The sequence below is a fragment of the Aulostomus chinensis genome, chromosome 2 (assembly GCF_037954235.1).
Source record: "Aulostomus chinensis isolate RoL2024-O1b breed Wild chromosome 2, RoL_Achi_v1.0, whole genome shotgun sequence".
Lineage (NCBI taxonomy): Eukaryota > Metazoa > Chordata > Actinopteri > Syngnathiformes > Aulostomidae > Aulostomus > Aulostomus chinensis.
This window is the reverse complement of record NC_141321.1, coordinates 13,339,009-13,354,670: the sequence shown is the minus strand read 5'-3', so window position 1 is coordinate 13,354,670 and position 15,662 is coordinate 13,339,009. Positions and strand designations below refer to the sequence as shown.

Below are 15,662 nucleotides of genomic sequence, written 5' to 3'. Positions count from 1 at the left end.
AATTTAAGTGGGTTGAATATGAACTCTAGAGAGTCAACACACTCCACACTCACCAGTCTCCTCATTCAGACTGAGTCATCTCGTACAGGGTCAGAACCACAGAATAGAAAGAGGAAGGTCAATGAAGACAGCCTCTTCACTTCCAGTTCATTAACTGACCCTTCCCGTCCTCGGTCGATCCCTCTGTCGATTTGTGACTCGCGAGAATTGGAGCTCAGAAATACAGTGAGCATGTGAACGCCTCACCTGGTAACGCCCCCCCCCCCCCCCCCCATTCGCCACTCAGGTTTGTGTTTGTGCAGATGCTCGCTCACTCTTAAGGTAACCACATCAGTGCAGGATCTGGGTCTGAAGCAGTCTCTTCATTTGGATTTACGGTAGTTTCTCCACGGCAGCTTTTCCCGGTAACGCCTCTGCCTTTCCGCTCCAAAGTACAACAGTTCGCCACATGTGAAAGTGCACCAGATCACATGACACGTCCAGCCTCTCAAGACAATTCTACTTTCACTTGACAACATTATTGTTTATTTTAGGTTTGGGAGTTAAAAGTATGAGTCGTAGACGTGAAACCAGCGGTGAAACATCTGGAGCTGCTGAAATCTCTCATCCGGCGAGGACCAGGATCATTTCTGTGGTCTATGTCATCGCAGCTTTGGATATAACATGGATGTTTTTGCAGTTCTCTGTAACACCTGTAAGTACTTCCACTGTGTCGAAGTCCGAAGGCGAGTTGTCCGTGCTTGAAGTGAAACTGTTCGCTGTTGCGCAAGCGTATTAATCACAGATGTTGTGACGTCAGACGGCCTCTGTTGCTGCTGCATGTGTTATGAACTTATTATTAGCAGCGGCCACAGGGTTGACCAAACTTGTCAAACAGCCTTTCTCCAGCCACATGTTTGGTCAGCAGCAGTAAGAACCGTCGTAGAAGTATTCAGTTGTACTCTTCAGGTTTTTCTAGTTTTTACTCCTTGAAGCAAAACCTGCAGCACAAATAAATATTTACAGCACATATATGTTTTTGGACCAAGGAGGACAGAACAAGTCATCTGACCACATTCAGTTAGGGGAAGTTACAGGTGGATACAGGTAGACTGGAACAGAACCGTTCTGTGGTTGGAACTCTTCTGTCTGCAGTGCTGCACTTCCGTTTATTTGTGATCATGCAACCTATTTATTCCATTAATATAATAGATAATGAATTGTCCTCCACAGATGCTGTGCATCCTTCTCCTCAGGTTTCTCTCTAGCTGGTGTTTATTTGTTTTCTATGATTAACTGATCAGCAGCAGGTTATTTCCTCCAGTGATCACAAAACTTTCAAAACAATGTCATCAAATGTTTAGTTTGGTCCAAATGGATTAAAGCCGTGAAAATTTCAAGGTATTTCAAAATGTTGATGAATTTCTCTTCAATCAACTACTAATTTTGTGCTGTATGTGTTTTTATATTTAATGTGTGTATTTGTATTTTGTCTCTAATAGTATTTGGCAAGGAAACTGGGCTTTGACACCTTGTGGTTTGGTTACCTACAGACCATGATGGGTCTGATCCAGCTGCTCGGGGGTCCCTTGTTTGGAAGGTAAGGACAGGCTCTTCTACAGATGTGCCTCAGCTTTGTTTTTACCGCATGTCATCAGCTGCAGTTTTTCCGAAACTACGTCCTGTCAGACAAACATACACATCCTCTGCGTCGTCTGTGTTTTGTTTTGCTGGCAGGTTTGCAGACGTGTTCGGGGCTCGAGCAGCCTTGTCTCTATCGTGCGCTGCCTCAGTTGTTTACTTTCTCCTGCTGGCGATCGCCGACCATCCTGTCATGTTGTTTATCCACAAACTCCCCACAGTCTTCATGCATGTCCTGCCAGGTGACCCCTCTCATCCACACTTCCACTCACTTTACCATGTTTCATTATTTGTTAGCCTGTGAAAATGCTTGAAAACAGTAGAAAGTGTCTCTCATGGTCTCCTGAAGCTCAGTGTGTGTGTGTGTGTGTGTGGGGGGGGGGGGGTGTGTGTTTGTGTGTGTATGTTAAAATACTGGTCATTTGGTTTCACACTCCTCAATCTAGACACTGGTGGAGGAAATAAGTAGTCTTGCTCTCTGTCAACAAAATACTTCCTGATTGTTTTTCTGTCAAATGAATAATGGCAGTGATTCTTATGCGATGCATTGATTGTCATACATTATATTAAGATGCATTTAGTAAAGATTAATTAAATGCTAATGAGACTCTTGTACACCTAACAAGGGTTAATTAACCATGGTAAAGCATGATATGCACACTTGACCTCGTTGACCTAACCCCTAACACTCTGACCCCAACCCCCTGAGAAGCATCTGATAGGAACAGAGAGGGGCCTCATTAGTAGTGAATTAATGCTCATTTCAAGCCCTTCACGTCTTTGATGGGGCACTCGTGCCTCATTGTATCTTGTATTATTTACACACATATACACACTAGTGTTACGAACCCTCTCTGTCTTTCTACATAGTTTTACACGCAGAGTTTTGTATACTATGATAATAATAAATAAACCAGTAAAGTCTGTAGTATGCAGAGAAGAGAGGCCCTGCAGAGCCCCTCTGCTCTTTGACCTGCGCCCCAGGTTGGGACCCACAGCATGCTGGCAAATGAAGGAAAACGGGACAATTGAGGTGGAATATTCCGTGTTATGTGCAGAAAAGTAGCCAATGCAGTTTTGAACAAATATCAGTGGGGCAGCTGGAAATCAAGTCTGAAACTGCTACGTATCATGACCCTCTGTAGGAGTCCTGCAGTACTTCGCCACACCATACTACTGTAGATCTTCCCCTCACCTGGCTGAAGCTCTTATTTTGATAAATGTGCAGGGCGGAGAGCTCAGGTGTGTGTCACCACTGTCTCGGAACAGATGAGACACTTTTTAACTACCCGTGAATGAAATTAATGTCAGTTCCTGATTAAAAGTCTTTGCTGTTGACTTTTCTCTTTCAAGAAATCGCAATGTGAAAATTCATTGCCTATACTCTCCCGAGTGTGTTTTTACTCTGCTGCTTCAGGAGCAATGTTAAATCCCACAAAGCATAGACTGAATGAGAAGTATCTCAAGATGATTTACCAGCATGCGACTGGTCTGTAAGTTTCTTGGAATGCGACACCAGAAAGACTAGAAAATCTGTACAAGATGAAATAGAAACACTTGGAATAATTAACTGTCCGGATCTGGATGGGTAGGTGTCTAAGTCCAGGCTGTTTGAGAAGTGTGTGACAATGTGGAGGAATGTGTTTTCCTCTGTTTCCGGACATGTTGACAACTACATCTCTAAATGCGTTCAAAGTATAAGCAGCCGTTCTGATCCTCAGTAAATCATTGATGAAACAACAGTACCTTAGTACCAAAAACGATAAAGAAATCATCTGTAAGGCCCTTGACAGGTGGAGATTTAAATCATCAACAAGAGGACGCTCAGAGAGCACAGACACCCGTCAAGGTGGTGTGATGTCATCAGCTGTGGAATCAATTCTAAAATCAAACTGAGAGCTTTTGACCGCAGTTGTAAAAGCTTCTGGAAAGCTAGCTGGTCATCGAGCAGAAATTAGCAAGAGAGCACAATGGGTGAAATTAAGTGATAGGCAACAGACAGTAAACTAGTAATATTTCAGTAATGTTCAACACCGGTTTTACCTCCTAAATACCTACAAAATCAAATACTAATTTTGTTTAGTGTATATTTATCTATATTGATTGTGTTGGAATCATTTTTATTTCTTTTATTCCTCTCTTCTTTGCAGGTTCTCAGATGGTTGTCGCAGACCTGTCGGAACCAGAGAAACGGGCAGGTGCTCTGTCCAAACTAGGTCTGTGTTTTGGCATCGGAATGATAGGTGGATCTACGTTAGGAGGCCATCTCACCACACACTATGGGTGAGTGTCACTGTGTGTGTGTGTGTGTGTGTGTAACCATCAAGAACACACACGCGGAACACAGGTACACCAGCTGAGTCCACGTTGTTTGCAAGATACTCACAATATCCTGCCGTTCCCATCTGGAAATACATCTGGTATTTTTAAGAAGTGCAACGGGATTTCACTCACTCAGGTTATTCCAGAGCTTGGTTCCCAAAATTTGAACAAGTCTTTTTTTTCCCCCTCAGTTCTCCTTTTTACTGTTTCAAAAAATATATACATAATATTTTTTCTTAAGGGCTGGCACGGGGGTGCAGTGGTCAGCACTGTCGCCTCCCAGCAAGACGGTTGCGAGTTTGAGTCCCGGCTCCAGCACAGGATCTTTCTGTGTGGAGTCTGCATGTTCTCCCTGTTCCTGTGTGGGTTCTCTCTGGTACTCCAGCTTCCTCCCACAGTCCAAAGACATCAAGAGGGGACGAGGCTGATTGATACTCTAAATTGACCGTAGGTGTGACTGTGAGTGTGAATGGTTGTCTGTCTCTATGTGTTGGTCCTGTGATGGACTGGTGACCTGTCCAGGGTGAACCCCGCCTCTCACCTGAAGGCTGCTGGGATAGGCGCCACCCCCCCATGACCCTTAACAGGATAAGTGGTATAGAACATGGATGGATGGACGGACGGATGGATTTTCTCTTAAAAACATAATCATCCGGTTCCCTCAGATTTCACTGTCTTTTTCACTCACTTATGTCATAATTTTCACCCACTCACTCACTCAGCCTCACCCATAATTTGTCCACTTCCTGTTGTCCGTCCCAGGGAGGCATTTGCTGCATGCTGTGGTGCTGCAGGGAGCGCCTTCAGTTTACTGTTGGTTTTAAGCTTCATCCCAGAAACGACTAAAGTTCAAGTTCCAAGGAGCAACACAGAAGGTAAAACGCTTTCACATAATGTTCTCCAAAGTGATTGTTCTTCCAGGGTTATTGCACACAGGCGTTAGAAGCTGAGCCGGTACTCTTTGAGTCCAACTAAAATCACAATTATTAGTTCAGCCTTCAGCCAACCGACAGCCATTGTTTGTAGAACAACCATCAGTCATTCTTTAAGAGTAGAAAAGAGAGATGGAATTGAGGACTGCTTTGTCTCAGCGGCCTGGGGGGGGGGGGGCATTCTACATCAGAATGAGCATAATGAGCCATTCATTGATGCTCTTGGTGACCCTCCCCTCACTGAGGGGAATATGTTGCCTAATTAAGCAGTCACACCTCTTCACCCCCTTCACTGTGCTGACATCTGGTGTCCTCAGCGATGAAGTGCGGGGGGGGGGGCATTCGGCGAGAACAAATCTAAATCATGTGTTCTTGTATTGGTTTGGTGTTGTACTGACCCATGTTTCTTCCAAGAACACCTTTGAATTTGAAGATATTAACACCAAATCATAACCGTGCTGAAGAAATTCTGCTGTCATTATCACTTTCTGCAGTGAGGAGGAGAGTGTTGGACTTGGTAATAAATGCATTCATGTAAAAATATGGGAGAACCATTATAGCATCAGCTGATGCTGTGACATTCAGTACCATCCATCCATCCATTTACTACGGCTGTTAAGGGTCGCGGGGGGTGGAGCCTATCCCAGCAGCCTTCAGGTGAGAGGCGAGGTTCACCCTGGACAGGTCACCAGTCCATCACAGGACCAACACATAGAGACAGACAACCATTCACACTCACAGCCACACCTACGGTCAATTTAGAGTATCAATCAGCCTCGTCCCCTCTTGATGTCTTTGGACTGTGGGAGGAAGCTGGAGTACCAGAGAGAACCCACACAGGAACAGGGAGAACATGCAGACTCACACAGAAAGATCCTGTGATGGAGCCGGGACTGGAACCTGGAACCTTCTTGATGTGAGGAGACAGTGCTGACCACTGCACTACGCCTGATATCGAGTACCATTTTTTAATTTTTCCTGTAGTTTTAGTTTGTAAGCAGCTGTCAGCAGAGACAAAGCTGAATATTTTCCAGCATACGTAGAACTGTCATGTGAATCCTTCACTCTTTTTAAAATAAGACCCTAGATCTGATTCTGTGCGTCTCAAGATCTAGTTTTGACAATTCATACAATTTGCTGTGGTCATTTATTTGAATTCTGGCAGCTATTATTTCTCCTAGTCACATGTTTATTGTTTTATTTGAATCCACTGCAGAAAACATGAGTAAGTCCATATTCAGCGTTGGACAGATCACAAGACTGATGAGGTTCAAAGATGTTACGCCAACATTTGTTGTGAAGGTAGTCGCAGGTTTACCATCAGGTGAGTGATCCGTCCTCTGGGTTTTGTCTTTGATAAACACGAAATGGATAAAAGGTTCTGGGTCCTTGGGAATATGGGAAAGAGGACTCGTATTCTAAAGGAAACTCTGCGGTTCTCTGTTCTCAGGCATTTTTCAAGTGATGTTCTCCATTATCACAATGGAATTTTTCAAGCTGAAACCTGAGGGGAGCGGCTATCTGATGGCTTATTTTGGAATTGTCCAGATGGTAAGTGATGGCTATGACTGGTTAAACTGAAATAAGCAGCACACTGATTGAACGAGAGGCTCGTTCCTGATGAGTGTCAGATGAGCTTAGTGATACCTGGTTGTGTGCTCAGGTCATTCAGGGTGGAGTGATCGGACGACTCACAGCCAGATACTCCGAGAGCTCCCTGCTGCTTCTGTCCATTGGGATTTCCTCTTTAGTGGGACTGGCTCAGGTACGCACCAGAACATTCACACACACACACACACACACACACACACACACACACACACACACACACACACACACACACACACACACACTCATTCATTCTGGGCGTGAGCAAGACTAAATTTAAGGTTAAAAAATGTTCTGTTGTGTGTAAGAGCATCCCATCAAAAAGACCCAATTCTTAAATATCATTTATTTTACTTCAGTTTATTAACTGACTTGCAATGAAACATATTCCATAGTACATAGAGTATGTGCCATGTAGTACATGGAGTATCTTTGCTTGTGAAGGACTGTGTAGACGCCCAGAAGCATCCTCATATGAGCTCATCATAAATATATGATTAATGGGCTTCGCCAAAGGTTTTGAAGACATCAATGAAATTTAAAAAGAGAATAATTCACCAATTTCCTTCCTGCAGGCTTACATGCAGAACGTGTTCCAGTTCTGTGTCATCGTCATCCCCATGATGTTTTCTCTCAGCTTGTTTAACGTGATCACGGACAGTATCCTCACCAAGAGCGTGCCCTCCTCTGACACAGGTCGCGTCCTGCTTCACACCCTCTGTCTCCCACCGCCTTAGGTGTGATTATCTCAGGAAAACTGAAATGCTGAAGTGGGAGTAAAACTAGCCAAAGATACAGAAGCTAACAGAGCTAAAATGTGTCAAGTGTCTGTGTCAATTGTGGATTTAGCCAACACGAGATAAATCCCGCTAAAATAAAAACCACAAGCATGAATGAACCGCTGCAACCCAGGTGTGAGTGAACCCTCTCTGCTTCCACTCACAGGCACCATGCTGGGACTGTGTGCGTCTGTGCAGCCGCTGCTCCGCACGGTCGGACCGACGGCGGGCGGCTTCCTGTACATGAACTACGGCATCTCCTCCATAGGCCTACTCCAGTTCCTCGTAAATGCTGTGGTGTTTGTGTACCTGCTGCAGCGTGGGCTCCAGAAGAAGAAAGAGCGGAGGGAATAATTCTCTGTTGCGCTCATTAACTCGCTGCAGCTTCGTTGGTATCCTGCGTCTCAGTGGCAGTGCCATCATGTGCTGTCTGTGGCGGAGGTTGAGGAACGTTCCACTAGATGACAGCAAATCCTCAGCTGTCTCTGATGTACTGTGCCCATCTCATGTATTGATGTAGAGTTTTGTTTTTCACAGGTCATGGTTCACATTTATGTTAATTTCTCTATCAAATATAGAATCAATCAACTTCATTCTTATTTGAACACAGTTGTATTTGAACAGTGTAAATTGTTAAATAAATTATTTTCTTAATTTGTTTTTGTATAAAATCCTCAATTATTTTTTAATCTTAAAAGTCCCAGTACTTCTGGTGTTGGAGCGTCTCTGTGCAGAATGGAGACATTGCAATGCGTTTAACCTGTAATATTAAGATCAGGGTGTGTGTGAGACGCTGAAGCCACTCATGGTGCCTTTTCTACACACACGGCAAGAGTGACACGAGAGAGTGAAGCAGGAAGTTGAATATTATAAAATAACGACATAGATTATATATCTAGCTTTTTTGTAGAACTATCAAACAAATTATTATTTTATTATTATTTTAATGCCTTAAATTGAGTGGATTGAATTCTTGTGTGTCCAGTGGTGATATTTTCCAACCGTTAAGCTGTGACCGCCCTCCAGTGGGTATGAAATACTTTCAAAATGTAGCTCGCTTTTTGCGAGGGAAATTACTTCATCGTGAATTACAATTTTAATCTAAAAATATATTGCAAATTCTATGTTTAAACACAAAACAACTTTAAAAAAAAAACAGAACAACAAATTGTTAGTTTTCTGGAGCTCATTGTGAGCTGGCAACATACATAAAAGTTCCTGAAGTCAAAAGATGCCAACGGTAGTGTCACAATATCACATCCATCCATCCATTGTCTTCCGCTTATTTCTATTAAGGGTCAGGGAGCTGGAGCCTATCCCAGCAGCCTTCAGGTGAGAGGCAGGGTTCACCCTGGACAGGTCACCAGTCCATCACAGGACCAACACATAGAGACAGACAACCATTCACACTCACATTCATACCTACAGTCAATTTAGAGTATCAATCAGCCTCGTCCCCTCTTGATGTCTTTGGACTGTGGGAGGAAGGTGGAGTACCAGAGAGAACCCACACAGGAACAGGGAGAACATGGAGACTCACACAGAAAGATCCTGTGATGGAGCTGGGACTGGAACCTTCTTGCTGTGAGGGGACAGTGCTGACCACTGCACCACCGTGCTGCCTCACAGACATACAGTATATTCAGTTTCTGCCTCGATTGTTTTTGGTTAAACGCCTGAAACAGGGCCAGTGGGTGACACTTGCTGAACAGAGTCTAAAACTTTGTTGCACCTCAGTTAATACCACGCTTGTGAATTTTGAAGCATTCATCCGTCTTAGAAATGGTGGCTGCTAACAATAAGCTAAAAGAGAGAACAAAATTCATCACGCTGAAGGCAGAAGAGTCTTGAGGCTTGTGGTAATGGTGATGTGTCCACAGTGTAGGTTATAGCATAACTTTAGCTTTATTCTTAACAGTTCCAACATACTCATTTATGCGCTGAAGATAATAAAAACGGTGCTCAATTAAGTACATCTTCCTGAAAAAACATTAAAGTTTCATAAACCGTTGTTTATTTTTGACTGAAATGTTTCTCAGTGACTGAAAATCGAATGTAAAAATCTCATTAGCTTTTGATTGCGGGAACCCAATGGGTCTGGGTTGGACTACAAAAATATGTGACACACTCTCTCTCTCTGTGACACTACAACCTTCCAAAATCAAGCGTCATCTTCAGACAGGACACCCACCTCTTGGTAGATGTTTTACAGATGTGTCGCCCCGGCCAGCGAGCCTTCAAGTTGTGACAGTTGAGAACCTGATGCACAGGCAGCTTGTTTGCTTTAGCAGCAGCTCAACATATCTGTACTCAATCAAAAATAAAATAATGACCATGTGGGAACTTGCAAATGAGCAGATTTGATGGAGCACCTGCATGTGGCCGCTGAAGGTAAGGAGAGGTGTCTTTTTGCTGGTGTGTGTCATTTATTCACTCAGAAGAGGTTGGCTGTGACCGTCACAGTGAGGATTAACTTTCTGCACGTCCGGATGGACAGAAAAGACAGAAACAATTACTGAGAAAATAGTGCAGAGAAACAGATGAGGTCCTGCAGTGGGATGAACAGCCGCGCACCAGGGTTAATCGTGTTGTCTGCCGTGTTTACTTCCAGTTTAGCATATTTACTTGCCAAGATGCAGCATGTCGAGGTGATGTCACACAATCTGGAGCAGGTGTTGCTTTTGTTTCCACAAAATAGTCTTTTTATAATGTTACATCCAGCAATCCCAGATAATCATAGTGGTATTTTAACAGTAGGGGGTCGCTGGTGTTAGCCGGTATTATGGAGCCAGCTACACCTTCAACAGATGTCACCAGTGTGATTTCCCTGACTGAATCGTTGATGCCACCAGCCATTCTACACTTTCAAATGACGTTTGAAAAACTGTAAACAAATGACAGGGATTATTTAAGGAAGGAAGCATGAAAAGAAAGAAACTATTTTTATTGTGATATGCTGAATTAGATTTTTTTCTTCCCATCAGAAATACTGAAAAAATTAATTTTATATAATTTAGACACATTTAATAATCAGAGATTGTTTTGAGATTATTACTGGGATTATGTTTGACAGTTTTTTTATATTTTAATTTGGGATATATGATCATGATAATTAAACAGCCTTGGCTAAATTTACATTTACCTTGCAGTGAGTTTACAGCAAAGTATCAGTGTGGGTTAATGGAAGCTAAAATAAATCTAAATGTGTGTTTGAAATACTTTGAGGAGTAAATCATGTTCAGCACAGCACAGCTGACAAATGTGACGTAGCTTGTAAACATGCTTAAATAAGTCTGGCAGGCTGTAAGTGCGTTGTTAATGGTATCAACTGTCTCAGTTGCAATCCCATCATCTGAGCCTGATCCTGTGTCTCAGTCCTGCAGCCGGTCGACGCTGGAGTCGTCAGAAATATCCCAGTTGTCCGAAGTGATGCGATGACTTTTTACACTGGAGGAAAAATGAAGCGCTTGCCCTTCAGTCTTCTCTCTCCATCTCCCTGAAACACTGAAAGGATCTGTAAACGGATTTGAAGGGTGTCACTTTATCTGTGGACCCACGGACCCCAGGAGGGGGGGTGCCTAGTTACACCTGGTCCTTTGAGTCATGGGGAGCTGGGACAATGGTGCTGTTAACACTCCTGACGGGGACCTTTGGGTCCTCTGAAAGTTTAATGTGACTGTGCTAGCGACCTGCGCTCGCTGAGGTCAGAGATGAGCGTGGCCCGGCCATGGTCCAAGGCTGCCTTGTGTTGGAGCTCTGGAAACTAAACGCCAAGGGGGTGTGTGGGTGGGGGGCATCAGGTCCTGGGCCTGTTTTGTCCCCTGTGGCATGGATAATGAGGCATCTGTCTCCACCTGCCGCATGCAGAGACGCGGCTCACTGTCTCACTGAAAAAGAGCACAGGTTACCTATCTGATTTGTCCCCAGCAGGTTGGGGACCTGATCTGAAGCAGAGGAGCCTTCAGCCTAAATGTTTAATATGCAGGCGTTCTTATTTCTTGGGCTGAACCACACAAAGCCTCTTGCTTTTAACATGTAACTCCATGTCTAAAAGCCATATTTCCCTCAAAAAGTGTTTTTTGTCTTTCAAGTACTGATGTTTTAACCAGTCTTGTATATTTAGCTTGAAGCTAATAGGAACTGATGGCTAACAACAGCTACAACACAGTAAAACTCAAATAAATGTCCCTTTACAAACTCTCAAGCACATCATTCGGTCTATTTGACATTTCTCATCCGGCGGTTTGCTCAATAATCCACAAACACTTTGATTTGTGCCAACTTGAACCAATTTGCTCGTGCTTGTTTTTGCTCGTTCATGCCAGAGCTGAAGTGGAAGTGCATGTTTTGGGTTGGTTTTGTTTTTTTAGCCTAAATCAACGTGTTCGTGGATTGTTGAGCAAACGGCCGGACAGAGAAGATGTGGATTGCAGCGGATGAGTGTTCGTAAACAGACAACTAGGGGTCGCTAGTAGCTTCAAGCTAAGTATACCTGGCTGGCTCTTTCTGAATTCTGAATCACAAAGACGTAATCCAGGAAAAATAAATATTTGTGAGTTTAAGAAGCTTATTTGTGATTACTTGAAAATTACAAAAATTACAAACTTTGGATGAAGTATCACTAAGTAAATGCAATTTAATCAGTTTCACAAAAAACAACTAACAAAAAAACTTCCTCCTTAAGAGAGAGTAAATATTTGCACTCATTATATGAAGATGCAGAAATATTGTGTTTCATGCATTTGCCATCTGCCCAGCATGTCACAGTTTGTAAGATATAAAACAAGCCTGGTGTGTATGTGAACACTACCCAACAAGGCCGAGCAGCTCTTCCTCTCCGGTGGACCTCATGGAGTTGTGGAGTTGGACACATGGAGGAAAGGTGATCTTAGGAAGGTTTTGTCTTGGTGTAATCAGACAGCGACATCATCAATCATGAGAGGGGGAATTACAGCGGGTTACAATGGGAGATAAGATAATGAGTGGGGCCACAGCGACTTGGTGAGAGACAGCTCAAGTTCCCGTCCTGATTACACGGCAGCAGCCTGACTGGCTGAGAACGCCAGTGGCTTGAATTCAGAAAATGAAGAATGATGAAAAACCCAAGTATGAAGAAACTGAATGTCTTCAAATGAGGTTTTTTTCCCCTTTACTCAGTTTCCAAAACTAAATGAGCCGAATCAGTTCTGGTGTCGCCATAGTGTTTCCTCTGGCAATGCCTTCAGTGTTACATATTTGATGCTATGGTCACTGACGTTGAGGAGCCCAGAGGTGAGGGTGCCATGTTGGTTTGGAGGGATTCTTTTGGTTATTGAAGGGAACTTTGGTGGGGGGGAGGGTGATCATGCTTCAGGTGGGTGCTTACCCTTGGTGGAACAGGTTGGACATGCTGTAAAAGTGCCCCCCTGCCTGACGGTTAGTGTGGTTTAAATACTGGTTTGTGTATGCATGGGACCCAGCTGAGGTGGTGACGGGTTGGTGTCTGTCTGGTCATGAACCCCCCCTGGAAACCTATCCATACCATAAACGCTCCTGTCAGCCCATATGTCAGGTGAATGACCAATTGTTGCAATGTCAACACACTAAATTCACATTAACATGTTAGCAATGCTGGCAGGCATTTTTACCTACTGATGTTAGCCAGCAGTGGAGGTAACACACGACAAATATACATCCATCCATCCGTCCATCCATCCATCCATCCATCCATCCATGGAACCAGCGACCCTTTGGTTGCTAGACGCCTACTGTGTACTTTGTATACTTTATTTGACTTGTTATTTTTGCCTCTGCATTTTAACACTAATATCTCTACTTTCTACTCTACATACTGCTGTTCATTTGTTGGTGTCGCTGTCAGCCGCTAGTCACCGTTAGCTCTTAGCTTACTGTACATGATGGGCTCTTCCTGCATTCTGGAGTCACCAAGAAGTGGAGGGAAAAAACCTTGGTGTAAATAACTTAAAGACCAAACACACTGCTTGGGTGAAGTCCTGTGGTGTTTTGACACTACTTGAGTCTTGAGTGACATTATTAATTATTTTAAAATTTGTTTTAATTTAAATTTAATTAAAAATTGTTATTGATTTTTCTGGTTTATCACAAGACCAAGATTTAAATTTTACTGATCAACTGATGTCTACTCCAGAACTTTGTAATTATTTTCTTGTCATTTAAATTGATAACCGAGGAGTCATTTACCGTGCCGTCACTGCGGCCGTCACCTAATGAGTGTCTCGTGTGTGAACAGGGTGCGCGATGAATCATGAGCTTCCACATTCTCTACTCAAACGTGCTCGCTCGTGTGTCATCAGCTCTGAGCCGCACCACACCCGCTCAGCAAGCTTTGGTCCACACTCTCACTCCATGACATGTGCCGCTGCTCACTAATCCCTCGCTGACGCCTTTGTGCAGCATCACACACGACAATAGAACAATAAATGACCACTGCGCTGACCTCGGGGGGCAACCGGCTCCCGGGTGCTTCAAAGGGGATCCTCTCTTTTCTTTCTGTGAGAGGCCATATTGGTTTATTAACAGTTAGTGCGTGTTAGCAGATTACAGTCCACATAGTGCTGCATGAAAATTAATTGTTTCTTCAGGATTAATACAGTTGGAGATTTACATGCTCGAAGATAATATGGTTAAAAAAGAGGATGTGGAAATCATTTTAATTATGCCTGAGCCGATTAGATAACAATATGATGCATTGGTAAAAGGCGGGAAAAAGGGTGCCAGGAGAGGCATCTGTTTGAATTCGTGGTTGTAAACTCATGACTCATATGGAGCAGCATCTGTGTGCGCAAAGATAAATCTGACCATTACTGGCCAGTTCACCATGAACGATGAAACCAGAGTTTTGGACCATCAATTCTGAGAGGAGCAGGACTGTCGCATCTATAAAGTGTCCAGAAACTTTAGACACTGGAAAAGTTTATGAAATATCTACAATTATAATCTACTTACCTTTACAGTCATTAGCACGTGATGTCCCCCCCCCCCATATTTAAATTAAAATTCTTTTTTTGTGAGTCCCATCCTGTGTGTGTGTGTGTGTGTGTGTGTGTGTGTGTGTTATTACAGATCCAGATAGAGTTCATGTTCTCATGTTCTTTACAGCTCTGATTATTTGCAGTCCTGTATTGCTGTTTAATCATTGCTATTTTGGTATTTTCACTCCACTGCACCTTTTATTTTTGTATTTCTATCACATATTTTTCCCTGTGTAAAGTATTTTGTGAGATCTGTCTCTGAGAAGTCATTTGTGAATAAAATGTACTTTACAGATCTACTCATGAACGATGTCACCAGAGACCTTATCGGCTGCTGTTTCTGTGAAATCTGTGTTAATGTCCAAGCATTTCTGTCTTGGAAGTGAAGCAGTTAAAATATTACATTTATGTCAGGTTGCTAGGCGACCTGGTCCGGGTGACGGCCGGTCCTGTGGTTAAAGAGAAGTTACACAAGATCAGGGAAAGCAGGAGTCAGCGGGTTCCTTCACTGCACCGGTTTGAGATCATAAAGATTTTAGAGCTCCTGGAGCTCTACACAGACTTTGGAAAATATTCATGTGATCACCAGTATCTGTCTATCTGTCTGTCTGTCTGTCTGTATGTCTGTCTGCAGGTTGGCTAAAAACGTGGATGGATTAAAATGAAATGTGTTTACTTTCAATCTAGATATGTTACGGTATTTAAGTCTTGCTAAACTATCGTGTGCATTCGGTTCTAAAGTTACGATTCTCTATTCCTGTGTTTTTCAAACAAAAAAAGTAGAAGTAAAACCCAACCAAAAATTATGGTCAACAACCCAACATGAAATGACATCATGACACTTTTTTGGACGTGATAGCAATAAAAGCCCACAGGCAACAACTCGCTGGTGCCTGCAGGGGCCTGGGTGTCCCCTCGCTGTGGCCTCTGATGTCATCAGTGACGCTGACGACAAATGGGGCTAAAAGTTGAATTTAGGGGGTTAAATAAGCTCACATGCTGATGATATTTAGTCAGGCAATTGATTTCCTCACTTTGTTATTTGGGTGGCAGATGGTGGGCCAGTGGTAATCCCAGCAACCCATTGGCCTGACCCCTTGCACTCCACCCACCTCCTCTTCATCCAGCATGTGATAACACCCCCCCCCCCCCTCCCCCAAAACCTTAACGAAGTGGCTGAGCTGCCCAGCCAAAGAGCTGCTTTAAACTGGTGAATAATGGCTGTGTCAGCAGTCAGTAGATGAGCCGGGGAGGGTGGTTAGTATTAGAGTCCCGCTCAAGCTAAGTGGGCCTCACTGTGAATGAGAAGATACAGTGTGATAAACACTGCAGCCACTGTTACTGTACAGCGCATGCTTCCAATCTCTTTGTTTGTCACAATCATGATAATTTTAATATAAATACATTTG

At 43.4% G+C, this 15,662-nt stretch overlaps 1 protein-coding gene across 2 annotated transcripts; it reads left to right on the top strand.

Annotated features, from left to right (window-relative positions):
• Window positions 1-291: 291 nt before the first annotated feature.
• Window positions 292-7,882, top strand: slc67a1 (solute carrier family 67 member 1). 2 transcript variants are annotated; one of them, XM_086193932.1, is made up of 11 exons: window positions 292-404; window positions 534-694; window positions 1,482-1,579; window positions 1,717-1,862; window positions 3,771-3,903; window positions 4,705-4,817; window positions 6,091-6,198; window positions 6,325-6,425; window positions 6,538-6,639; window positions 7,058-7,178; window positions 7,428-7,882. In XM_086193932.1, the coding sequence occupies exons 2-11, from the start codon at window positions 551-553 to the stop codon at window positions 7,613-7,615; spliced, it is 1,254 nt and encodes a 417-aa protein (XP_086050058.1). In that variant the 5' UTR covers window positions 292-404; window positions 534-550; the 3' UTR covers window positions 7,616-7,882. The 2 variants fall into 2 exon arrangements, with proteins under 2 accessions (XP_086050058.1, XP_086050068.1); XM_086193942.1 differs by lacking the exon at window positions 292-404 and having other exon boundaries at window positions 429-694.
• The last annotated feature ends 7,780 nt before the right edge of the window (window positions 7,883-15,662 follow it).